Here is a 27,929-nt window from a genome sequence, read left to right on the forward strand (position 1 = left end):
TGGAGGAGAGACATAATTGTTGAAACAGACCATCATGGTGAAGAGTCTCAAACAGCAGAGTGACACAAGAGCTAATTGTTTCCTGCTTCATCAGCAGCAGGCTGTGTTGATCTTTGGTACATACGTCTCTTATATCTCCAGACAGCAACAAACACTGCAGCAGCTACAAGAAGCACTGCAACAACTCCTGCTGCCAGTCCAACGTGTCCACGAGGGAAGTTTCCATTTACGGGGTGTTCACTCTCTGTGTTTCCACCCATGTAGTTTTCCTTCTCTGCACCTGCAGATCAACTATGTAGTCTGTGTGCTGAAGAAGCTCTCAGGCAGATTGTATGCCCCTGGGCACAAGTCTGACATGCCCCCACACCATTCCTGGCGGGCCAAACATATGTCACATAATCATAACAAAAACTTCACAAGTTAGGTACAGTTAGACACACGCTTGTCTCTCCCTCTCCTTTTCTCTCCTTGTTAGATGGCGAGCCACAGATAAGGATTGCCATTTGAGGCGAAAGATAATGGAGAGCTGCCAGATTTGTAGAATTTAATAAAATGTAATACAGACTATTGTTTGACACTGGACTTACAACTTGGCACACATGTCACAGCTCTCCTCTGCTGGGTCTGTCTGTCTGTCTGTCTGTCTGTCTGTCTCCACTTCTGCCTTCTGATTATAAAACGTTGCATATAACCACCTCTGCCTCTCTTTCCTCCCTTTCTCTCTTTTTTCGCCCACTGGCGTCACTTGTTTTACTTTTATCCATCTTCGTCATCGATTCATCAATAAAGCAATCTGAAATCTGAAAATCTGAGATCTGAGGTGTCGTAGTAGCCTAGTACTAGTCTCTGAAGTTGACTGGATAAAAGTTATAGCGTGATGGGCGAAACCAACAGGTGCCTGAGTACTGAGTTACAATGAGAGGTGTCTCTAATATTTTGTCCAGCCCGTATCAATCAGCTCAATAACATAACAGGAACATGAAATGACACATGTATATTCTTCAATAAGCTGAGCTGTATATAGCTGTAGATATCTCATGGATTTGACAACTTATTTCTAATAAACATGTTCATATGTTATTAAAGTGAACTGTCTGACTAAATGAGCTGTTCAACGCGTCACAGAGACAAGTCACGCCTGAAGTAGGAAGACTTTAACTTTCAGTTCTCTTCCTGGTCTGATATCGTGTCCTCAGTAACCCCAGATGTGAGCTCCGCCCACTCAGACAAAACCAGCCCTACCAACCATTTTTCAGCCAGTTCACTTCAGACACAGGATGAAGGACACGTGCCAGACAGAAGATGCAGCAGCAGATCAACATCCTCTCAGCTCTCATGGCTCCATTCCTGCTCCTGTTGTTCCCTCTGTGTGCAGCAGCTTCTGGTAAATATCAGCTTTTATTGTGAAGAGATTCATGGAGATATTATTTCTGACCTGAGTAATGAAACAATGTCTTGTTCTAGAAAATGGGTTCTTACTGTTTTTTAAGTGTATGAATAATGTAGAAACTTTTATTAATTGTATTCATTTAAATCTAGGCTTATGTGTTGTAGTGGCACTCCCTCTGAATATCAAAACAGCTGCTAATGAGCAGAAGGTACAGTAACTTAAAGGAGCTATATGTAAGAAATCTAAAGCAAATAGTCATAAAATCCTCCTAATATGTCACAGAGACTAAGGAATAATGTTCATATAACATACTGATCTCACCGACAACAATAGTACAGCCAGAATATTCGCATTTAAAAAAAAAATTTACGGTACGCAAATCATGTTTATGTTTTGAATTTGTGTTTTGGCCTGTTGCGCCACCCGCCGCCATCTACCAGTCACACAGTCAGTAGAGTCTCAGCAGCAGTTACAGTTACGACTGAGCTACAGCAGCACGGCAAGCAGCATTAGCAGTGTCCCGGTACATAGCATTAGCATAGACTGTATCAGAGCATTAGCAGCCGGCTCCTCCTCAGCTGTATCCCTGCAGCAGTGTTAGCAGCAGAGAAGCTGGACATGCTCGAGCGGTCCGCTGGAAAACCGAAGATCAAGGACGCGGCAACGCAGCCCTGCCACGGCAGCTGCCCGTGGGCAAACAAATCAGTCTCCAGCGTGTCGCTGTCCAGCAACCTCAAATCTGTAGGGGAGGGGGGGCGGACACGACTCGCGGCAGTATTTTGAATTTGAGTGCAGTAACTGTTTTGGCCACATTCTTACATACAGCGCCTTTAAGTCTTACATGAATGACAGGAAAGGTAATCCACCTTAAAATGTTCGGGTCTACCCTCCTCTTATCCTAGCCATTCACAGTAACTGTATCACTGTCCAAATAATTATAGACCTGGCTGTATATATACACACTAGGGATGGGTATCGTTAAGATTTTAACGGTACTACTACACTTATCGATACTTTTTGAGGAAGAAAAAAAAATTAAGGACATAAATTGATTATTCTCAATTCTCATTATGCAACAAAATAGTTTTTTAACAAAACATTTTACTTTTTACAACTTGAAATGTAAAATACATAAAATAATAGTGTTGTCACGGTACCAATATTGGGACCCACGGTACGATACCAGTGAAAGTATCATGGTTCTGAGTAGTATCATGATACCACAGCGAAAATGAGGCAGATGTGCCTTTTGTCATTTATAAAAAGATAAATCACTTTTCTATAATACATCAATGATATTTCAATGGAATAACTTACTTATTGACTTATTCATACTTCAAAAACAGCATCAATAAGTGATTAACATAGGGGGCATCAAAATAAAATAAATAAATAAATAAAAATCAACCAGCCACCCTCCTCCCCTGACAAGTTAAGAACAGTCCCTTCATAAGTAAAGAACAGTCCCTAAAGTGCGGTGAGGTTTGTGGACCGTTACCTGCCACAAAGAGAGAAATGTGAACGGGTCGTTTCTCCTCTGACACATCACATACCTGTGTGCCGCCACAGCTCAGCTGTTCAGGTACTACTGGGCAGTCATGACTTCAACAAAGAGGAAAATATTGGACCTTGAGCCGGACTTCTCTGTCGCCGGTAAGCTGTTATCTTGCGCCGTGGAGCACTATGGCCGCCGTATTTGACAGGAATACATTCTCGTCTGTGTCTGTGACCCCCGTTCAACCCACAGCCGACTGCTGCTGGTTGAAATCTGTACTCGCACAGCGTGCTCCTGAATGATTTTTTACTTGCACAAAACTATTTTTAGTGGCAAATGCAGTAAAATGCTCGCACTGTAGAGCTCTGTGGAAAACAAATCACTGCAGCATACATAAACAAATCTGGCCTACAAGTAAAAATATTAGGTATTCTAGGTATGTTAGGAATTCTAGGCATTTTATAATGTGATGTAACATTAATCACTATGGATATATAGACCAGAGGGGGGGGGAATCCCATGCACCCAGCCCAGGCTATAATTATGGTTATATTCATGTATTTAGAAGTATCTGAAAAATACACAAATAAAATCCCAAATCTGAGACCCTATTTAGTAAATAGGGTGGCAAAATAGCTAACGGTTATTAACTCCACGTGTTGGCTGCTAGCATAATGTTACAAACCTGGACTGGATGTAGACGAACTAGCTGTGCTAGGGCAGTCAAACCCTGTACATCTTTCTGTCTGAATATGATCCACTTTAGCAAGGTGTTTGACAAATTACTAGTGTTGCCGCCCTTACACGCAAAACAGTTGTCACACTTGTGACAACGCACTGTGTCTGCATCAACTCTTGTAATGTAAAGCCACACTTTTGACCGTTTGGCTCTCTCCGCCATCGTTATCAGCAGACCACACAGCATATTTATTTCTTATTTCTATATGTGAAAGTTAAATGAGACTGGTGCAGCTACAGAGAGACAAACAGCTTCACTTTACACATTATTGTTTTACTTTTCTTTGGATAAATAACTTGTTAAATACTTATTTGTTTAGGTGGTAGTGTTTCAGTAGGGTGAAGAACACCGACATGTTTCTACTGAACAGAAGCTGCTGATAATAATGAACTTTACTGCTCTAATATTGATATCAAGTGGTGTCTCTGCAGGATCAATAAACTCTGGTATCTCTGCCTGTCCTCCTCGTGTGCTTCTGTGGGTTTCACTAAGCTGACACATGGAACATTTGACTTGTTCTGGTTTGGTTGTGGCTAACTGCTCGGTGCAGACAACAGAACAAACACACCGCAGACTATAAACAGCACCAACATCAGTCAGCAGCTGGAAACTCATACAAACAGCTTCAGTGTGTGTGTGTGTGTGTGTGTGTGTGTGTGTAGAGGTTTTGTTCTGTAGTCCATGAATTATTGAAACTATCCAGTGTGTAAAGTTTCTTTAAGAAGTTTGAACATCAGAAATCATCAGGTCCTGTTTTTCATGTGAGACTCAAACAAGCAGCAACATCACAAAGTGATCACCTGCATCAGGTCGCCACATTTAAAGGTCAGGTTCAGGTGTCAGAGAAGCAGCATCGGGCACTGAGTGCACATCAGACATTAAAGACATCTGCTGCTGTCACACATTTATTGATCGATCAGCTTTTTCAAACACACACTGAACTCATATGTGTCGCTCTGCAGCCTGCAGGACTTCTCTCAGCTTAATGTTCTGCCCCCTGCTGGTGTTGAGTCGTACTGCAGCTCCACTGTCTCAGTCACTCACTGATCAATCAATCAATCAATCAATCAATGTCAGCTGATCAGTTGTGTCCATGTTCTGTGTGACCTGCCGTCTCCATGGTGATGACCTCCTCAACATGTGAACCAACAGAGATCACAGAGAGCGTGTTGTTGTTCTCACCTGTGTGATGTCACACTGTGAGCCTGCTACACCTGAACAGGAGGATCATCCAGCAGGAGCATGTCAGCCTCAATCAGCACACACACACACACCTAGGACGGTGTGTGTGTGTGTGTGTGTGTGTGTTCATGACAGGAAACATCAGACATGTTCAGTGTGATAACACACTCCTCACCAAACAAACAAAACTCAACAAATAAACAAACAAACAAGGTGTCTGACAGGAGGTGCGTTCAATGACTGATTAATGAAGGCAGGTGTTTCCTTTTCTCTCCTGAACATTAAACACAGTCACACACAATAAAGTGTTCAGTGTTCATAAAGAAATAAAGATGATATGGTTTTTGATGGCCCCGAAGCACTGAAGTGATTGTGGTTTACCAGTGACTGTTTTTCCTGTTCTTGAAGGCATCAGCCCCAGTGTTACTCTGGCTGTTATTTCAATTGGAATCACCCCCCTCCACCCACGCTTTGGCCTTTGTTTTGTTTTCTTTCGCTTCACGTCACTCACATCTACATCACTGGCCGCACTCCATACTTTACTTTGTTACAATAAATATCCTTTGATCTAACATCACTCTCCAGTATGTGTCATGGCCTAAGAGCCGGGTTCTGACAACATGAACCGGAGGGACTTTTATAGATACATACATTAAAGACAGAAGCATACCTGCCAACACTCCCGATTTACGCCGGAGTCTCCCTATTTTCAACCCTTTCTCCTGCACTGCTCCCAGTCGGTAATTTCTCCCGCTATTCTCCTGATTTCATAGTGATATGAGTCAAATTGGTGTTTTCTGTGTCGTAGTACCTGGCAACCCAACCCAAACGGCCCCGCCCGACCTGCTGTGTGTGCTGTGCGTGACTGTGCACGTTCAAGCTCACGTCCATGCCCAAGCTCGAGGCGGGACATTACAAACTGAAAATGAATGAAATGGCTATAGCCTATGCGTCAAAATTTCAGCCTGCTTGGTGCCAGACCTTCATTTTCTAGTCGCTAGCTGTACTGAGGTTCAGTGTAATAACACTTGTGCCCGCTAGGCAGTGCCTGGAAGTTATGTTGGAGAGTGTTGACGTAGGTAACAGGGGTAATGTGAAGCTTGGAGTAAAGCAGCGGCAGTGGCGTCGCCTGGCCTGGGCATCCGGGGTTTTAGCCCCGAACGTTTTTTCTTAAGCCCCGGATAATTCAACTTCAGAAGAAATAATGATAACTGTACATTAACGAGCCACTAAAGAAGGTGTAGTTTTCCATTTTCATTGAATGCAACACAGGATGACGTTGAGACTGGTTAATCAGAGAGAGGGGTTGCGTGAAGCATCCGTGTTTTATTGGCTGATAGCCTCGCATCACCAGGCTCTTCCGGTATCTAAACCGTTGGCGTGCTGGAGGGAGACGTTTTAGCAACAACACGAAAGATCATGGATATAAGACGTTTTTTCAAAAACAAGGAGGCTGACTCAGCTGAGGCTCACGTCTCCGGGGAGCCGTTACCAGAAACAGGTAAATGAATAATTTAAATTCTGTTTATTCCTTCAAAATTATGTGAAACGTGTAGTGTTAGGGGGGCGTGCCGGCGGAGCTGCGGAACAGTCCTCCCCGGTGATAGACGGTCTTAGGCGGGCTGAAAATCCCTGAAGGCTCGGTACGGCTGGCGACTTTTCCCACACATAAATTCAGAGATATTTTTCTCACATAAGTTACCAAAGATACCGCACACAACTACGTAACTGTTGTTATGTCCTTCTAACGTTGCTGTGTGGGTTGAAGTGTTGGCCTTTTTCTTTTTATTGTGAAAGCTGAGCTTTCACAATAAAACTCCCGAGGACTTCCGAAGGGCTGCCGAGCGCTGCCGAGCACCTCTATCTCATTTTGCCTGCATGTATACAGTTATTCATGTAGATATTTGTCAATGTTGTTGTGTGTGCCTGAAATCAGTTTGTTTATCTGTTTTTTTTTTTTGTTTTGTTTTTTCAGAAGATGTGTGACAGACAGAAACATGAGTCATGGAGGGAAACAGCAGCAGTCTGGAAAAGTGAAAGGTACAGTAACACTCAGTGACATTTATCTGAAAATTGTCCAAGTGAAAAAAAATGTTTTTAAAATATTTCATTTAATATGTTTTGTTGTCATTCAGTATACATTTCTTTGTTTTTCTGGCAGCAGATTCAAAGGATGGAAGGAATGAGCAGATGGAGAAAAAAGAGCAGCAGAGACAGAGGTGCAACACAACACAGTAGGGGTGGAAGGAAAAATAAAATACCAAAAATTAAACTGACTCATGTAATGTGCATTTTTTGGGGAAAATATGGCTCCTGATATAGTCTGTAGGCATCATCACTCAACTGGTGTTAAAAAAAAAAAGCAAACTAAAAATCGCAAATCATGTAACCTCTAACATTTTTTAAAAATTGAGAGGGAATATGACTTGGCTTCAGTCAAAATATTTACAAAATATTTATTTTTTTGGCTTTAATTCCTGTGTTATCTATAAGTGCATCATCCTGTTTCTATCAATATAATATAATTTTATTTTGACACATTTTGAAGTACATATTGGCAGTATTTGGCTGTAGACAAGACGCAATAAGGCTCAAGAAAGCATAGAGCTTTTTTCCCCAGGTAGGATCCCCTAGACTTCCCTATAAGGTTCTGGGCTCAGCCCCCAATGTTCTCAGTCCCAAGAAACGCCCCTGAGCAGCGGTATGAAAAACACACCTGAAGTCTCCTGACTCTTTTTGGGATTATAAAACCTTCTCCATGGTGTCAGAAAGCGGCAAACCTACTGTGAGTAAAAAAATAGGAACGCAGGGTTACTCGTGGTCCCTAAAGTCTCCAAAACACAATCAGATATTAATATGTACTTTCAACATATTGTACCACAGTAGCCAGAGTTATAATTATAATATTATTACTTTCATTAATGTTGTTGTAAGCTACTGTCATTACCGTCTGTCCTGCATCTCTCTCTCTCTCTCTCTCTCTCTCTCTCTCTCTCTCATGTCCTGTTACTACATGTCACTAACTGGGCTTCTTCTCCGGAGCCTTTGTGCTCCACTGTCTCTCAGATTAACTCATATCACAGCGGTGCCTGGACAGTGTGACGTGTGTGGTTGTGCTGCTGTCGTGGTCCTGCCAGATGCCTCCTGCTGCTGCTGCCATCATTAGTCATTAGTCATACTTCTACTGTTATTATACACATATGACTATTGTCACACAAGTATACTGCCAGATATTAATATTTACTTTCAACATATTGTACCACAGTAGCCAGAACTATAACTATATTATTACTTTCATGAATGTTGTAAGCTACTGTCATTACCTGCATCTCTCTCTCTGTCTCTCTCTCTGTCTGTCTCTCTCTCTCTCTCTCTCTCTCTCTCTGTCTCTGTCTCATTGTGTCATGCGGATTACTGTTAATTTATTATGCTGATCTGTTCTGTACGACATCTATTGCACGTCTGTCCGTCCTGGAAGAGGGATCCCTCCTCAGTTGCTCTTCCTGAGCTTTCTACCGTTTTTTTCCCCGTTAAAAGGTTTTTTTGGGGAGTTTTTCCTGATCAGCTGTGAGGGTCCAAAGGACAGAGGGATGTCGTATGCTGTAAAGCCCTGTGAGGCAAATTGTGATTTGTGATATTGGGCTTTATAAATAAAATTGATTGATTGATTGAAAGAGTAGAAGCTATAGTGGACAGTGATACAGAAAATGACATAGCATTTATGGGGACAGTTAACACAGAAGAAAAAGATGAGGTCTGGTTAAAAGATATCAGCCTGAATGGAGAGCAGATAAGGTTTAAACTGGACTCAGGAGCTTCAGTGACAGCCATTCCAGCTTCCATGTACTCCAGAAAGCGGGACGGCAAGCTGAGGAAACCACCTAAAAAGATTAAAGGTCCCGATAACTACCCATTAAAGGTTTTGGGCATAGTGAGGGCACACATGAAAACTGAAAGAAAGGAAACAAAGCAGAATGTGTACATTGTAGCAAACCTAGTGATGCCACTAATGGGACTCCCTGCTTTAATACAGTTAAACCTGATTCAACAAGTAGCTTCAGTTCAGGAGGAGAAACGGGGACAGAGCCATCAGTACAAGGCTATGTTCCCAAAAGTGTTTACAGGGCTGGGAAAGCTACAAGGAAGCTACAAGATAAAACTAAAAGAGGGAGTGATTCCTTATGCACTCTCAGCTCCATGCAGGGTCCCATTACCCATGAAGGACCAGGTTAAAGAAGAGTTAAGCAGGATGGAATCAATGGGGGTCATAAGAAAAATCGAGGAGCCAACTGAATGGTGCGCAGGAATGGTGGTGGTCCCGAAACCAAATAAGAAACCCCGAATATGTGTGGACCTCACCCGACTCAATAACAGTGTCTGCAGGGAGAGACACATATTACCCGCAGTTGATGAGACATTAGCACAACTACAAGGGGCAAAAGTCTTCTCAAAACTAGACGCAACATCTGGTTTTTGGCAGGTTCCTCTGCATGAAGAATCACAGCCTTTAACGACTTTTATTACCCCCTTCGGAAGATACTGTTTCCAGCGGCTACCTTTTTGGTATTTCCTCCGCACCTGAACATTTTCAGTTGAGAATCTCCCAAATCATTGCAGGGACTAAGGGCGCTCTGTGCCATGCGGATGACATCTTAGTGTATGGAAAGGACAGAGCTGAACATGACGAAAGGCTGCAGGAAGTGCTTAAAAAGTGTGAAAAAGCAGGCCTTACTCTCAATGAAAAATGTCAGTTTGCAACGGATAAAGTGAAATTCCTAGGACATACTGTAAGCGCAACAGGAATCGAGGCTGATCCAGACAAAATCAGCGCCATTGAGAAAATGCCGGAACCTCGCAATGTGGAAGAGGTCCGTCGTTTTATGGGAATGGTGAATTATGTAGGCAAGTTCTCATCCAGCCTACCAACCCTCACGAAACCATTACGTGACCTGTTAAAAAGCGACAGCACCTGGACATGGGACGCAAAAAAATTAAAAAAGAGCTAAGTTCACCCTCAATCCTAGCACAATACAGTCCTAAGAAAGAGACAATGGTATTGGCGGATGCCTCTTCATATGGACTTGGGGCGGTCCTCCTGTAGCAGCAAGCAGACGGCAGGTGGAGACCAGTGGTGTACATATCACGGAGCCTGTCACCCACAGAGGTCCAGTATGCACAAATAGAGAAAGAAGCTCTAGCAGCAACATGGGCCTGTGAGCAACTCAGCTCATATCTGCTAGGCCTGGACTTCACAGTGAGAACGGACCATAAACCATTAATCTCACTGCTAGGCCCTCGGTCCCTAGATGATCTACCTCCAAGAATCCTCAGATTTAGGCTAAGACTGATGAGGTTCAGCTACAGAATCATGTATGTCCCAGGCAAACAACTCGTCACTGCAGACGCTCTCTCTAGAGCCCCTGAAGGACTAGAAAACAGAGAGGCCAACAGCAGCTTGGAACATGAATGCTGTGCCTACATGACCATATTCTACGGCATCTACCGGCCACTGAACCTAAACTAGCTCATATCAGGGAAGCTCAGAACACAGGCAGCGTTTGTAAGCAGCTGAGGACACACACAGAGAAAGGCTGGCCCCCTCACAGGAGCGTCCCCGAGCACCTTCTGCCGTTTTGGCCAGAGAGAAATGACATTCATATGGCAGAGGGCCTGCTTCTCAAAGGAGTGAGGATTCTGATCCCTGGACGCATACAAGGGGAAATGCTGGAAAGACTACATGAAGGTCATCAGGGAGTGACTAAGTGTGTAGCAAGGGCACAAGAGTCCCTGTGGTGGCCAGGAAGACAGGAAGACAAATCAAAGAGCTGGTGGAAAGATGTGAAATCTGCTGCCAGTATGCACAGACAAAGACAGAGGCTTTAATGGCCACACCCCTACCAGCACGACCATGGCAAAAAGTCGCAGCTGATATCTTTCAGTGGAGGAATGGCCATTATATTGTGGTGGTAGACTACTACTCACGATATTTCGAAATGGCAAACCTCCCAACTCTGACAACATCTACAACTGTGGAGCGACTGAAAGTAATCTTAGCGTCGGCGGATCAACATCTGATCAGGATCCTCCAGACACGTCCCACTGGTAGGAGGCCCCGGGGCAGACCCAGAACACACTGGAGGGATTACATATCTCATCTGGCCTGGGAACACCTCAGGGTCCTCCAGGAGGAGCTGGGAAGTGTTGCTGGGGAGAGGGACGTCTGGGGTGCTTTGCTCAGCCTGCTGCCCCTGTGACCTGGCCCTGGATAATCGGATGAAGATGGATAGATAATAATTCAAAATGAGCTCCACCTCAACTCCAACAGTAACATCCTGCTGTTACAGTGGCAGACTACAACACTCACAGACAACGCTTTGCAGTGCTGTAATACTTTAAGTACATTCTACTGATCATACTTTTACTACAGTAACATTTTAAATGTAACAGAGTATTCTCAGAGTGTTGTTAGTTACTTTTACTGGAGTAAAGGTTTTACTTCACCATTCAGCTCAGTTCAGACATTTGATCACAAGGTCAAACTTGTTTTCACACGTTAAAGATCTTCTGTGTACAGACACATCCTCATAAATCAGGACTGTGTTAACACTAAAAGACAAATATGTGAAACAGACACACCCAGTCAGACACAGCTGCATGGAGTCTTCATCATGATGAAGAGGTAAATGTGATCTGAGAGCTGATTCCCACTGTGTTTAGTCCAGATGGTCCACAGTGAGGATGAGGAGGAGACTGAAGTGATGAAGAGGGTTAACTGCATGATTTTAGGATGACGTTTGTGAACACACACACACACACACACACACACACACACACAGTTTGACTCTCAGTGTGACACACACACAGTTCCAGCAAGAAACACACACAGAGCTTCACACACACATTTAACTATCATGTACATACAAATACATCAACAAACAAACAAACAACATGTGTGTGAACAAGTCAAAGTGTGTGTGAACAAGTCAGAGTGTGTGTGAACAAGTCAGAGTGTGTGTGTGAACAAGTCAAAGTGTGTGTGAACAAGTCAGAGTGTGTGTGAACAAGTCAGAGTGTGTGTGAACAAGTCAGAGTGTGTGTGTGAACAAGTCAAAGTGTGTGTGAACAAGTCAGAGTGTGTGCGAACAAGTCAGAGTGTGTGTGAACAAGTCAAAGTGTGTGTGAACAAGTCAAAGTGTGTATGAACAAGTCAAAGTGTGTATGAACAAGTCAGAGTGTGTGTGAACAAGTCAAAGTGTGTGTGAACAAGTCAGAGTGTGTGTGAACAAGTCGGAGTGTGTGTGTGAACAAGTCAAAGTGTGTGTGAACAAGTCAGAGTGTGTGTGAACAAGTCAAAGTGTGTGTGTGAACAAGTCAAAGTGTGTGTGAACAAGTCAGAGTGTGTGTGTGAACAAGTCAAAGTGTGTGTGAACAAGTCAGAGTGTGTGTGAACAAGTCAAAGTGTGTGTGGACAAGTCAGAGTGTGTGTGAACAAGTCAAAGTGTGTATGAACAAGTCAGAGTGTGTGTGAACAAGTCAAAGTGTGTGTGAACAAGTCAGAGTGTGTGTGAACAAGTCAAAGTGTGTGTGAACAAGTCAAAGTGTGTATGAACGAGTCAGAGTGTGTATGAACAAGTCACAGTGTGTATGAACAAGTCAGAGTGTGTGTGAACAAGTCAGAGTGTGTATGAACAAGTCACAGTGTGTATGAACAAGTCAGAGTGTGTGTGAACAAGTCAGAGTGTGTGTGAACAAGTCAGAGTGTGTGTGTTCAGAGCAGACATGTTTGAGGACTAAAGTGTCAAAGTGCTGTGTGTGTGTTTAACTGCTCAGTAAAGATGCTGCTGCTGTTGTTACTCATCTCTTCCTGCTTCATGAGTCTGTGTCTCACTTTGTCTTCAACCTGCACAACAACACGCAGGGAAAACTCCTGGAATACAGTGTTGTTTCATGTCAGCCATTCCAGAGAGATGACTGAGGACACGTCTTTGGTCTGTTCGTTCAGTGTAACTTGGCTCACAGCCAGCAGCACGTCCTGAAGCACAACACAAACACAGGAACCACATCACATGTCTTTGTTACAGTAAACAGACTGTCAGTCTTTGACTCTCCTGCTCAGCTCTGAGGTCATGTTTGAATTATTTCCTCCACTTGGAATTCAAACATCATTTACAGGTTGAAACTAGTAGCTCAGAGAGAAGAGGAGGAGGAGGAGGAGGAGGAGGAGTTAATGCTGCAGCTGGTCTCTGTGCCTGATACTAATCTCTTCCAGAGTCTGTCCAGAATAAGTTTTACAGTTTTTACAGTTGTTTACGCACTAAAATGAAAATTTTCACACAATTAACAACTCTTTACACTCAAGAAGCAAAACACCTGTCCATAGTTGCACAACAATAAGCACAGACTCAGCTTCACACTGTTTGCAAAGCTCTACACGCATTATCACACCTTAGACACAGATAAGGATTGTGAGGTTACTTCCTTCTCATTACAAAGCCCCTGCTTGCCAACGACCACCTAATGAGAGAATTGGATGATCACATCCACCTGGTGTGGAAGCACACAGGTGCTTACTGTAAACCAAGTGGACCACATGCAGTACATTGTCATTTGGGACAATGTATCTTTCCATCGATCTGCTCTGGTCCACAACTGGTTCCATGAGCACCCTGAATTTGCAGTCTTATACCTTCCACCATACTCCCCATTCCTGAACCCAACAGAGGAATTTTTATTTGTCTACACTTTACAGTAGTAAGAAAAACTACTATTTTGTTCTGATTTTCATTGTTGGTCTGTTACTGTAACTGAGTATGGTAAGAAATAAATATTTTCAGTCTGCAGCAGTCTGCAATCAGTGTTGTGTTTGTTTGTTGTGTTTGTGTACTTTCTCTGTATACCTCAAAGTAATCATGAAGAATGTTGTGGGTGTGACAGTATCTTTTTGTCATCTAAATTATCCCTTACATAAAAATGTCTGGCAAAAAAGTCTAGCTATTTCCTAAAATAGGGGTTTTTACAAATGTATTTTGTACTGATCACTGTAGTGTGTAACTGACTGCAATAGTGTCTGATCATTTCAAGACTGTGTTAGTGAGATGAAAACAAAACAGCATTTCTATAAATATGTGTATATGTTTTGACTGAAGTGTGTCATTTTGCAAACAATCTAGGAGTTATGCAAACTGAGTGTGGTGTTTGGATAATTGTGTGAATATTCTGAAAAAAGGAGCCCTGTTTTCAAAATTGCGTGTAAACAATTGAGAAAAACTGTAATAACACACAGTGAAAAGCTCTGAATCAAAACACAGTGTCAGTTTTATTCTCAGTGAATCGTCAAACAGATGAAACTCTTTATTTCTTTGTTCAGTGACAACTCATGAAACAGGAAATGAAGCAGAGAACCACAGTGTGTGTCTTTGTTATCACACTGTTTATCAAAGTTAAACTCTGCTGATCAGCTCTCAGCTTAAAGTTACATATTTGCCTTCACATCTGGAGTTAAACCAGTGTAACCATGGAGATACAGGCTGAGACCTGCAGAGTGTTTATCAGAGAGGAGGTGGAGTCTGTACTGCTGCACACAGAGACACGCCTGTGACTTTCTCTGAGCAGCTTCAGTTTTATCACACATCATGGTCTTTATCACACAAACAAATAGCTTCCCTCTGTGAAAAGAAGCCAACTCACAGGAACAGACCACTGTGGGTCATTTACACTGCACATGAGTGTTTTCTCTTCTCATGGCTCTGTGTGTTTCTGCTCCACCACATGTCAGAGGGAACATGTGACTGCACCACATTATGAAGGAGTCACTTTGGTCTCTGGCTCATTGTGACCAACATTTCTCACTCATTTCACTGTTTTTACAAACCAAACAATCAGTCCATTAATGGAGGAAATAATCAGCACATTCACACACAATGAACATGATCAGAAAAAAGATTCAAAGTCATGATTTGTCATGCTGATACTTGACAAACTGGACTGACATGTTGATATTGTGCATCAGTGGATCATGTAAACAGCACTGAGATCAGTTCAGTCTGACACAAACAGATGAACTGTCGTTTGATGTGGAACTACAGCAGCGTGTTCAGATTCACTGTGTAAGAGAGAAGCTGAGGTCAGTCTCTACTGACAATTAAGAGGGAGTGAAACCATTTCCTGTCTCAGAGTGAGATGGTGGGGGAGGGGCAGAGTGAACACTGTGAGCAGCAGCATTAACCTCCATTTAATCATGTCTGTTTACAGTGACAGGTCCAGACAGGTCAGCTTCATGTGTCAGTTACAGAGCTTCAGTTAAACACATTTAAGTTTTCTTCAGCACATTGTTTAAAAGTCATGATATAAAGCCGAGGCCTCCTGTCTGACTCATTCTGCACACACACTGTAACAACATCACTTCTTTCACATTAATGACACTGAGCAGCTGTTTGGCCTTAAAAACCTCAATGATCAGCTGTTACAGTAACACATACACTGTAACATGTCATCAGTGACATGAAGTCAACATGTCTTCTGTTCCTCAGTGTTGTGTTATTGATTAAAACATGACAGATTCTGTTCACACACTGTACATGATAAGGTAGTGATTCATGGAGGAGAGACATGATTGGTTAAAACAGGCCATTACGTTGAAGAGTCTCAAACAGCAGAGGGACACATGAGGTATCTGTTGAGGCGCAGACGTATTGCGGTAAGCGAGTTGTGTCATTTCCGGTGTTTCTGTGACAGCGTCTCTGTACTGCTGTAGTGAATTCTACTAGCCTGCTTTCTCACTTCAGTTGCTTTAACGTCTACTTCAAGTCTTAACCCACACTGGTTCTGTTTAAGCACTTATAGCTCTCCTCCTTTCTACGACTTCCCTGCTAATCTCTTAGCTGTTGTTTGCATGTTATTAGCCTTGGTAGCTACATTAGCTTTACAGTTAGCGATGGCTTCTCCCTCTGCTCTTTCTTGCTCGGTGTACCAAATGTTCAGTTATGCCTCTGCCTCCTTTAGTGACAGTGGTAATTGTAACAAGTGCAGCTTATTTGCTGCGTTGGAGGCGAGGCTTAGTGAATTAGAAGCGCGGCTCCACACCATGGAAAACCATTCAGTAGCTGCGGTAGTTAGCCAGCCCCCTGTAGCCAGTGCGGAGCCACATAGCATAGCCTTAGCCTCTGCTAACTGTCCTCCGGTAACTCCCGTTCAGCCGGGAGGCTGGGTAACTGTTCGTGAGAGGCGCAGCTCCAAGCAGAAGCCCACGGTTCACCACCAGCCTGTTCACGTTTCCAACCGCTTTTCCCCACTCAGCGACACACCCGCTGAGGATAAAACTCTGGTTATTGGCAGCTCTATTCTGAGGAACGTGAAGTTAGCAACACCAGCGGCCATAGTCAAATGTATCCCTGGGGCCAGAGCGGGCGACATTGAATCAAATTTAAAACTGCTGGCTAAAGCTAAACGTGGATTCAGTAAGATTGTTATCAGCAATGACACCCGGTTACGCCAATCGGAGGTCACTAAAATTAATATTGCCTCGGTGTGTGAATATGCAAAAACGATGTCGGACTCCGTAGTTTTCTCTGGACCCCTCCCATATCTGACCAGTGATGACATGTTTAGCCGCATGTCATCATTTAACCGCTGGCTGTCCAGGTGGTGTCCAGCAAACGATGTGGGTTTCGTTAATAATTGGCAAACTTTCTGGGGAAAACCTGGTCTTATTAGGAGAGACGGCATTCATCCCACTTTGGATGGAGCTGCTCTCATTTCTAGGAACCTGGCAAACTTTATTAGTAATTTAAATCCCTGACAACCCAGAGTTGAGACCAGGACTCTGAGTCGCAGTTCTATACGCCTCTCTGAGCTTCTAGTTCAGTTACCCAGCCATAGTTTTCATAGTTTTATACAAACGGTGTCTGTCCCCCGACCACCTAAATTATTTAAATCTAAAATTAAACCAAGAGGAGTTGTGCATAACAACCTCATAAAAATTAAAACCTCTTCTGTGACAGAAAGACAAAACAGGAGAATTAAATGCGGACTGTTAAATATCAGGTCTCTATCGTCTAAAGCAGTGTTAGTAAACAAATTAATATCAGATAATCATATTGATTTACTCAGTCTCACTGAAACCTGGCTGTGTCAAGATGAATATGTCAGTCTCAATGAATCCACTCCTCCCAGTCATAATAATACCCACATTCCTCGAGGCAGCGGCCGAGGAGGGGGAGTTGCAGCCATTTTTAACTCTAGTCTGTTAATCAGCCCTGAACCTAAACTAGATTATAATTCATTTGAAAGCCTCATTCTTAGTCTTTTACATCCGACCTGGAAAACCTCGCAGCCACTTTTATTTGTTATAGTGTACCGTGCTCCTGGCCCGTATTCTGAATTTGTATCTGAATTCTCAGAGTTTTTATCCAGTTTAGTTCTTAAATCAGATAAAGTTATTATTGTAGGCGATTTTAACATTCATGTCGACGTTGATAATGACTCCCTGGCTACCGCGTTTATCTCATTATTAGACTCCATTGGCTTCAGTCAGGGTGTACATGAACCCACTCATTGTTTTAACCATACCCTCGATCTAGTTCTGATGTATGGAATTGAAATTGATAATCTAACAGTCTTCCCACAGAATCCCTCGCTATCGGATCATTATCTGATTACTTTTGATTTCTTTTTATTTGATTACACGCCACTCAGCAACAGTTACTATACTAGATGTTTATCAGATAGTGCTGTCGCAAAATTTAAGGAAAAGATTACTTCGTCGTTAAATTCAATACCAATACCTTCAGTAACAGGTTTCCCGTGCCGACTTTAACCTCTCCCGAATTGATAGTCGATAGTGCCGTAGGCTCACTGCAAACAACACTTGACTCTGTAGCTCCTCTTAAAAAGAAGTTAACAAAGCAGAGAAAGTTCGCTCCTTGGTATAACTCTCAAACCCGTAAGTTAAAACAAATATCGCGAAAATTTGAAAGGAACTGGCGATTAACCAAACTGGAAGAATCTCGTTTAATCTGGACAGACAGTCTCAAAACTTATAAGAGGGGCCTCCGCAATGCCAGAGCAAACTATTACTCAGCATTAATAGAAGACAATAAGAACAACCCCAGGTTTCTTTTCAGCACTGTAGCCAGGCTGACTGAGAGTCAAAGCTCTATTGAGCCTTGTATTCCTTTAGCCCTTAGCAGTAATGATTTTATGAGCTTTTTTAATGACAAAATTCTAACTATTAGAGGCAAAATTCATGACCTCCTGTCCTCAGATAGTACCTATCTAACCTCAAACACAGCTGTAAGACCTAATATATATTTAGATTGCTTCTCCCCAATTTCTCTTCAAGAATTGACCGCAGTGATTTCTTCATCTAAATCATCAACGTGTCTCTTAGACCCCATCCCAACTAGGCTACTTAAGGAGAGTTTGTTCACGTTCATAATGAATCATCCTTACGTACTAAAGTTTGTTTTGGGGTTCCACAAGGTTCTGTGCTCGGACCAATCCTATTTACTCTATATATGCTTCCTTTAGGTAACATCATTAGAAATCACTCTATAAATTTCCATTGTTATGCGGATGATACACAGTTGTTTTTATCTATGAAGCCAGAAGAAAGTAATCAATTAACTAAACTCCATAACTGCCTTAAAGACATAAAAACCTGGATGAGCACCAATTTCCTGATGTTAAATTCAGACAAAACTGAAGTTATTGTTCTTGGCCCCAAACAACTCAGAGACTCTTCATCTGATGACATAGTTTCTCTAGATGGCATTGCTCTGGCCTCTAGCACTACCGTAAGAAACCTCGGAGTAATATTTGATCAAGATTTGTCTTTTAATTCTCATTTAAAACAAACCTCATGGACTGCATTTTTTCATCTGCGTAATATTGCGAAAATTAGGCCTATCCTGTCCCGAAAAGATGCAGAAAAATTGGTCCACGCTTTTGTTACCTCAAGGCTGGATTACTGTAACTCTCTATTATCAGGTAGCTCTAGTAAGTCCTTAAAAACTCTCCAGCTAATTCAGAATGCAGCAGCACGTGTACTAACAGGAACTAAGAAACGAGATCATATTTCTCCTGTTTTAGCTTCTCTGCACTGGCTCCCTGTAAAATCCAGAATTGAATTTAAAATCCTACTGTTAACTTATAAAGCTCTAAATGGTCAAGCTCCGTCATATCTTAGAGAGCTCATAGTGCCATATTATCCCACCAGAACACTGCGCTCTGAGAACGCAGGGTTACTCGTGGTCCCTAAAGTCTCCAAAAGCAGATCAGGAGCCAGAGCCTTCAGCTATCAGGCTCCTCTCCTGTGGAATCATCTTCCTGTTACGGTCCGGGAGGCAGACACCGTCTCCACATTTAAGACTAGACTTAAGACTTTCCTCTTTGATAAAGCTTATAGTTAGGGCTGGCTCAGACTTGCCCTGTACCAGCCCCTAGTTAGGCTGACTTAGGCCTAGTCTGCCGGAGGACCCCCCTATAATACACCGGGCACCTTCTCTCCTTCTCTCTCTCTCTCTCTCTCTCTCTCTCTCTCTCTCTCTCTCTCTCATATTCTATTACTGCATCTTGCTAACTCGGCCATTCTGGATGTCACTAACTCGGCTTCTTCTCCGGAGCCTTTGTGCTCCACTGTCTCTCAGATTAACTCATATCACAGCGGTGCCTGGACAGCGTGACGTGTGTGGTTGTGCTGCTGCCGTGGTCCTGCCAGATGCCTCCTGCTGCTGCTGCCATCATTAGTCATTAGTCATACTTCTACTGTTATTATACAGTTAAAGTTGTAGCAAACACTACAGTAAAAGAAGCACTGCAACATATCCAAAAACTGCTCCCAGTCCAACGTTTAGACGAGTGGAGTGTCTTTAAATCTGCAGATAGAAATAAATCAGAGTCAGTAAATGTGTGATTAGTTGAACAGCCTTCATTTGTCTTGTGTATTTCTGATGTTTGACTCTCAGGAATAAACTGCAGCTCCAACCTGATACACAGACACACACACTGAGCTCCACACACTCACCTCTAACCTCCAGGTAGATGACTCTGATTGGATCAGTCTTAATGATGGCTCTCTTTCTACGTCTTGATCCACCTGCTACAACTCGACACTCGTATGTTCCAGAGTCTCTGCTGGTCACATTCTTCAGAGTTAAAGACACGTCTCCGTCCTTCAGCTCTCTGTCCTCCAGCTCCACCCTGCCTGTAAAGGATGGATGCTGTTTGGTTGGGTCTGAGCGTCCATCACTGTATAAGAGGACGTACTGTGGCTCCAGGTCAGGTCTGGTCCACTCTACAACTAAGATGGAGACATCAGCAGCCTCACATCTCAGGGTGGCGTCATCTCCAGGGTGCACTGTCACATGTTGGTCTGAAAAACAACACACACACACACACACACACACACACACACACACACACCATTCAGTTCATTCAGTGTGTCTTTAATAAACATCTCTCTGAGTTGATCTCACTGTTTCACACTTCAACCAAAAACTCTGCTTGTGTTTAACCACAGGTTCATCTGATACGTCATCACTTAACTCTGTCACCATTCAGCCAATCACAGCACAGCCTGATGCTCCTCCCCCTGTCTCACCCCTCCTCTACAAACCTCTCTCCAAACTGTACAGTTTGTATGATCACTCCTTTGTGTTTGAAGTCACTGACAAAGTTGAGTACAACACTTATTAACTACAAAAATCCTTTTCGTGTACCCATCGTTCTTCTGTTTTTCTGATTTAAAACCAGAACAGAAAAACAGAAGAACGTGAAAATGAAGTTTTTAATCTCTTTATTTTGTTTAAATTCGGGGAATACTGGGAGATCTGCGGAGGAACATTTGACTTTGCAGAGGAGCGCTCCATCCTCACCTTATGTAGCCTCGTTATGACCGCACTCCACCCTTATGCAGACCAGGGGCCTCATGTACAAAGACTTGTGTGAATTTTCTACTGAAACATGGCGTACGCTTAAATCCAGAAAACTTCGTACGCACAAAAATATCCAGATGTATGAATCTGTGCGTACACATGAATCCAAGCACATTTCCTTTGTACATCCCAATCAACGTGGAATTGAGCGCACATGTTGGAGTACCCGACCCCTCCCTGTCCACGCCCCCATTTAAATATGCAAATCATATTTAAATGAACCCTGCACCTGAGATTCCCCTCTCTGCACGATCAGAAAACTAAAACAAAAGAATGAGTAAGGCGGGAAAAAAGAAAAACTTCACAGAATGCGAACTGCAGACGCTACTCATTTAAGTGGAGGCGCACAAAAATGTACTTTTTGGCACGCTGTCCTCCGGCATCAATACTAAACGTAAGAGGAGTGAGTGGGAGAGTGTGTGTGAGCCTGTCAATGCTGTGGGGTCAGAAAAGCGTACCCACGCAGAATTAAAAAAGAAGTGGTCTGACATTAAGGTGGACATGAAGCGGAGGAGGGCTGCCCACCGCCAAAGTGTGGCCAAAACAGGTGGGGGGACAGAGAGTCACTTGGGGTCAATTCAAAGCAAACAAATAATTATGTGAACTGGATTTACAGTTTCCATTTGTTTTTTATACACCACTTACACGGATCACACACCATTGTAAGTGCGCCGGGGAAAAGGTGAGGCTGATTAAGAAATGTCACACTTTACGCATGGGTTTATTGACATGAGTACTTTACACACAGAGACAATCAGGGGCTTGTTAGAAAGCTCTGAAGCTGTAGTTTAACCAGCAACAAACAGCAAGTCACTAACTTTAACCACTGACTAGTACTGATGCTGTGACGACAGGATAATATTTGGGGGTGCACATGTTAAGTGCGCATCGGGGGATTAATATTAGGACAATTAAACCAATAAATTATTTACTCACCAAGAAGCCACCCATCACGCACAGTGCCAGCTTGTAGTCTGTTCCCAACCACGCTGTTACTCAGAATGTAGGCTATGAATCGTGCATTGAACCAGGCCACCTCGCCAAAATGTTGGTTAATTGCATTTGCGCATCACATATGATCTGTACATTGATCAAATAAAAATGCTTCCTGTTGACAAAAACAAATCCATCCTGCAATGTCGCTTTTATATCAATGTGTGTGCAGTCGATAGCTCCGTTAACATTTGGAAAACTGGCTCTGGCTGCAAACTGCACTTTAATGTTGGCCTGTTCAGCTGCATATGGGAATTTGATATACCTGGCTGACATGCAGATAATTCCGTCCCACACAGCTGGCATGACTCGGCTCAGGGTCGAGTGGCACAGTCCCGATCGGTCGGCCAGCTCCCTCTGGAATGCCTGTGTTGCTAGGAGTCCCGGTGTGGTCAGCACCTGTATGGATACAGGCAGCGCATGGCTCCTCGCCGTATCGCGCTCCAAGGTCGGCCGCAGCTCTGCGCACAGTTCCAGGAGGATTGGCCTCGGGAACCAATGCGGCAAATACTGCTAAAACAGCCGTTGTTGTTAACAGTATTTTCGGCACCACTTTGCGCATGCTTTTATATCCACTCATCTAATTGCAAACACGTGGGTGTGTTATTGTTCATCAGTGTTAACTGTTCATGTGTCTCTGGTGTGCACATCACTCTGAGGACTAATTGTTTTCACATTTATTTATTATAACAGTTTCCCAGCATCACCTCTAAGTGTCGCCTAAGGATCAACAGCTGTAGAAACGTGCGTACGCCAACCATGAAGTTGGCGTGAGGCACCGCACATTTCCACGGACATTTCACTCTTGATACATCTGAACTTTGCCGTGGAAAAGGACGTACGCCACGTTTTTGTGCGTACGCACCCTTTGTACATGAGGCCCCAGATCTGTGAACTCTTACAGAGTGGCAAGACACACACTATGTTTTTCCGAATGTGTGTAGGCCTATGTGAAATGAGAAATAATGAAATCAAAGCGTTTCACGAGACATAGTGTAAGGCAAGTTTTCAGTCGCTTTGTCATCGTTGCCATGGTTACGGACACTCGGGGAGGAGTGTCTGCCACACTCCATTTAATACAGCGGATTAGCAGATAAATTTTTATCTGAAAAAAAGCATGAACTTTCTTCCATAGTTAGTACATACCATAAGGTTTATTTTCAGATGTGGAGGGAAGTCAGATTTGACCTCTGAGGCCTGGGAGAGGTCAAATTCAAGATGGCTGCCAATAATATTCAAATATGCTTAACTTTGGAACCAAACACAGTAGAAAAACATTTAAGGTGTCATTTCCCACTAAATTTAGGGTGCCCATTCAGTTAGTGATACTTTTGAAATCACCAGAATTCAAGAAAATGCATTTAGGTCAAAGTCATGGTCAAATTATGCAGACGGAGTGAGATAAAGGGTGCAAAAAGATGGTTTATTTCCAACATAATAACAGTAATGATAATGATCATTAAAAATGTATTTACTTACAATATTTCAGTAGGCCAACTATGCTTCTTATACTGAAACTTGCTTTGAAATCAGTAATAACACGTCTACATTTAGATGCCAGCTATTAGCTCTCAAGCCTGTTTGATACCGGCGGCACAGTATTGAACTAGGCTACTTTGCTATCACCATTAATTCAGCTATAGTCCTACTTCACACAAATGACCAAGCTGAAATCTCTAGAACATGCGCTGTTCAATCATTCAACTGACTTCAGCTCAGGTATGTTCCAGACTGTCTTCTAGTTTAGCTAGCAGAATTATTTTGATCAGTGCCCGCCTTTTTTTTTTTTTAACCACAGAAGCTAACTAGCTAACTAACTAGGCAGGCATTCCCGGCTACAATCAAATTCAATGTATCTGCATGTTGAGGCTTTACTCAAGAATGCTCTTAAGCCTCCCGTGAAAGAAAAACGCGTTTCCCAGATCGCTCTTAGCTTAAGAAGATCTTTCACTAAGAAGGAGTTGTAAGATCGAGCTGACCCACTCTTAACAGTCTTCTTAGCGACCAAACGCTCACAGATCCAGCCGCGGCAGGCAAATTAATATTACACTAAGCAAGGAGATATTGAAACACTGCGCAGCGTATATATTTTGATCTATTTTATACTTCAGATTTATATTGTATAGCATTAATTGGTGACAGAAAAGAACGAATTTCATTCTGCAGGGAAACGTGTGTCCTTACTGTGCATATTGAATCCTGAATCTATATGTTTTATGTAGAGCCTGTGTGCTCAAAGCTGTGGCACAAGTTATGCACCGAAATCTGGCGGAAGAAAAATAATAATAAGAAAAATAAGTATGAGGAATAACAAATGTGTTCCTATATGTGCTGTGCACATCAGGCACACAAATAAAATGAATCATCATGACGATCATTTATCATAATTCGTCCGCACATATCCCACATCTGCATGCACATAGGAAATAGTTTACCGCATCCAAAAAATGCCTCAGGGCGCAACAGAAACACATCCACCCTCCAAACCTGCGACATTCAGATATCAGGCAACTGACAGGTGTAACTGAACTCAGCTGGAACCTCATCAAGGGACGCTCCACCCGCTACTCTATATAAAGGCGTTGCCACATCACACATGTGTGAGATACCATGGCTGCTTTACAGCATGTTCTCGCTGCTAACCAACAGCGTCGCCGTGTGCAAAGCCAAACCGTATATGTAAATGCATGTGTGTCAGCAATTCAGCCCACTGGACGTGCTGTCAGACCGGGCTGTCCAAATGAAGTACCGAGATACAACGCCTCATCAACTAGTGTCTCCACACATCCGGAGACACAATGCAATTTGGCCCTCAGCCTGGAGGTGCAGTGCCTGGCTACGCTGCATTTTTACGCAGTGGGGAGCTTCCTGGAGGTGGTGGGAGACGGCACCGGCCTCAGAAAGGCGTCTGTGTTTTTTTATTTAAATATAATATATTTCTTCATGATTCTCTTGCTAGGACTACTTCTTATTTAGTTGTAGTCTTGTTTTCATCATGAAAATATGTCATTAACAAATATTTATAGTCTCAGTTTTCCATTAGAATTATTAGAACACACATACACACGAGCAGCAGGGAATTAGCGCGTTAGGTAGCAACGTTGTGTGTGACTTATGCGCTGATGAAATGGTGGGTGATCGATGTGCCTGACATCGATTGATTTAGTTTCAGCACCGCTGTCGTGGACAGCTCCTGTTAAGAGCTTCTTAAAGAGCGATCTTAAGAGCGATCCTAAGGGGGCAATCACACAGAAATGAGACGCTAGAGACATGGATGCTTCAAAGACACTTGAAATGCTGGAAGTGCTTATTCAACGCGTGCTAGCTACTGGCGCCTGACACTCAAAAATTTGAAAATATTTTAATTTTTCAGCATCTATGTGCGTCTAAAAACACGCGTCTACAAAAACGCCTGTCTAAAAAGACGCTTGAATGCTGGTCAGACGCGCTGTATCATAGGAAAACAATGGTTTTACTGGTGTCGCGTTTCTAGCGTTTCATCTCAGTGAGATCGCTCCCTAAGAATGGCATTAAGAACGCATCTGGGAAACACTCATATCTCAGCGACCCTTCTTACCAAAGACGTTCTTAAGTGTGCTCTTAAGTCTTAAAGGGGCAATAAGCGAAATTCATCATTTCTAGATTGAAGGAATTAAAAAACACTATGTGAAGAAGTAGAGGTGTAATTTCATCTGGAGTATAGCATGACCTCACACACCCTCTCTCTGTGTTGATCTCCAGCTCCTTGTTTACAAGCTGGTCTGGCTGCACGTTCATGTGAATCACCGCCTCCTCCCTCCTCTCAGAGCCCTTGGCCCTCCCTCCCTATAAAAGGCTACAGCCAGTGAGCAATGGCAGCGCATATTTTTGAAATGAAATGGCGGAGAGCGGAACCAAACGTTCACCTGAAGACGACCAGGATCTGACATTACCTCTAAAGAAACAACAGTCGTGGGGCATCGGTGGCTTAGGGGATAGAGCAGGCGCCCCATGTACAAGGCTGTTGCCGCAGGGGCCCGGGTTCGACTCCAGCCTGTGGTCATTTCCTGCATGTCATTCCCCCTCTCTCTCCCCCCTTCACATTCGTCTGTCCTGTCAATTAAAGGCTAAAATGCCAAAAAAAATCTTAAAAAAAAAATAAATGAAACAACGGTTGTTGGGGAAGAAGTTGTTGTAAAAAGAAAGGGACAGAACCTGAATTAACATTGGCCTTGCATTTCCAAGGTGGAGAGCACTGCGAGAGCTAAAGGGGCTACAGTCTGACTCGGAGCTAGCTCTTCTTCTCCTGGACAGGTAACGTTAAGTAACAACATGGAGTCAAATATCTATTTTAGTGTTACAGTAACATTAAGCACACGTCGCTATGTCGATACAATTAAATTTAATGTTTCAATGGTAGCATGGGTTAATGTCCGGAGCTTGAGTTATTAGCGGCTCGGTCCCAGCAATGGGTCAGGCATTACATTTGTGTTAGGTGAGTAGTCCGGCAGCCCAGCTAACATTTGCAAATAGCATTGTAAAATGTAGCCAGACTAAAGAGCAGAGGTAGAGGGAGGTGTGGCTCATGTCTACATGCAGTGCACAACAGCAAACCTAGCGGTGAAATGATTTTTGCACCTTTAAGATCTCTCTTAACTGGGAAACACGGCCATTGTCTGTACACAGTCAGTCAGTTTACCTGGTAGGATATTTAGGTGAGAAGTGCTTTCTGTCTCGTCACTTGTGCATACTGTAGCCTACTCATCATGTTGCCTACTGACTACATCGCTACTGGCATTAGCTACTGATGCTCTAGAGGGCCATCTGCTGATAATGATGTGCTGATGAGCAGGAAAAAATAACCACACATCCCAGTAAATGATAACTAATTACTGAATAATACATGAGAGTAAAAAGTAATTGAAATATGTTTTGGGGTTCATTAAAAAAAAAAAAAAAAAAAAAAGAGGGGGAAATATTTTGGGGGGTTTTTAAGCAAATTTTCACCTTGACCATGACCTAAATGCATTTTCTTTTATTCCATTGATCTCAGAAGTATCACTAACTGAATGGGCACTTAGTGGGAAATGACACCTTAAATGTTTTTCTACTGTGTTTGGTTCCAAAGTTAAGCATATTTGAATATTATTGGCAGCCATCTTGAATTTTACCTCTCCAGGGCCTCAGAGGTCAAATCTGACTTCCCTCCACATCTGAAAATAAACCTTATGGTATGTACTAACTATGGAAGAAAGTTCATGCTTTTTTCAAAAAGTGCACAATTCCTCTTCATCACACACTGCCAGGTCCAGCAGGCTCTTGCAGCAGCCAAAGGGGCGGGGCCAGGCGCTGCAGATGTGTCCATCAAGGCTGACCAGCTGTGCACTTTACAAGGATGAACAAATATACTATCATTTATGTCTTCACTATGTATTATCCATGACTTTCATTACACAATTAAAATAACGCTAATAAACACAGTCATATAGCCTGTATGAGCTTGGGTGGCATCGCGCCGCTCGCTGCAGCCGACGCCACTGACGCCCTTCGTCGCCAGCGTGCATTGAAAATGAATGGCTGCCGGCCGCTTATGACGCTCATGACGCTTTTGGTGGAAGAGTTCACAGATGGAGCGCTCCTCTGCGAAGTTCAAAAGTTCCTCTGCAGGTCTCCCAGTATTCCCCGAATTTATCCAAATATCACAATAACAAAACAAAGAGATTAAAGACACGTTCTTCTGTTTTAATTTAAAAACAAACAAAAAAACAACTACAAAACGTGTGATTTCTGTTGCTCTGTTTTGGTTTTGAAACGGAAAAACATAACTACAATAAAAGCTGATATTTACCAGAAGCTGCTGCACACAGAGGGAACAACAGGAGCAGGAATGGAGCCATGAGAGCTGAGAGGATGTTGATCTGCTGCTGTGTCTTCTGTCTGGCACACGGTGAGTCCTGTGTGTGAAGTGAACTGGCTGAGAAACCGCTGGAGGGGCTGGTTTTGTCTCATGAGTGGGCGGAGCTCACATCTGGGGTTACTGAGGACACGATATCAGACCAGGAAGAGAACTGAAAGTTCAAGTCTTCCTACTTCAGACGTGACTTGTTTCTGTGACGCGTTGAACAGCTCATTTAGTCAGACAGTTCACTTTAATAACATATGAACATGTTTATTAGAAATAAGTTGTCAAATCCATGAGATATCTACAGCTATATACAG

General features: G+C 43.0%; 2 protein-coding genes and 1 long non-coding RNA gene across 3 annotated transcripts in view; 2 read left to right on the top strand and 1 right to left on the bottom strand.

Annotated features, from left to right (window-relative positions):
• LOC144459733 (uncharacterized) overlaps positions 1-27,929 on the top strand; it is a 42,465-nt gene that overhangs the window by 3,214 nt on the left and 11,322 nt on the right. The window lies entirely within an intron of this gene.
• LOC144459891 (butyrophilin subfamily 2 member A1-like) lies at positions 72-27,707 on the bottom strand. The gene is made up of 3 exons (XM_078164694.1): positions 27,559-27,707; positions 19,829-20,176; positions 72-280 (listed from the first exon to the last, which is right to left on the bottom strand). Exons 1-3 carry the CDS (start codon positions 27,605-27,607, stop codon positions 72-74), a joined length of 606 nt encoding a protein of 201 aa, XP_078020820.1. The 5' UTR covers positions 27,608-27,707.
• Positions 5,817-7,082, top strand: LOC144459742 (uncharacterized). The gene is made up of 3 exons (XR_013488550.1): positions 5,817-6,307; positions 6,782-6,846; positions 6,971-7,082. It is a non-coding gene; the product is annotated as an uncharacterized LOC144459742 (long non-coding RNA).

The sequence above is a fragment of the Epinephelus lanceolatus genome, chromosome 22 (genome assembly GCF_041903045.1).
Source record: "Epinephelus lanceolatus isolate andai-2023 chromosome 22, ASM4190304v1, whole genome shotgun sequence".
NCBI classification, from domain to species: Eukaryota; Metazoa; Chordata; class Actinopteri; order Perciformes; family Serranidae; genus Epinephelus; species Epinephelus lanceolatus.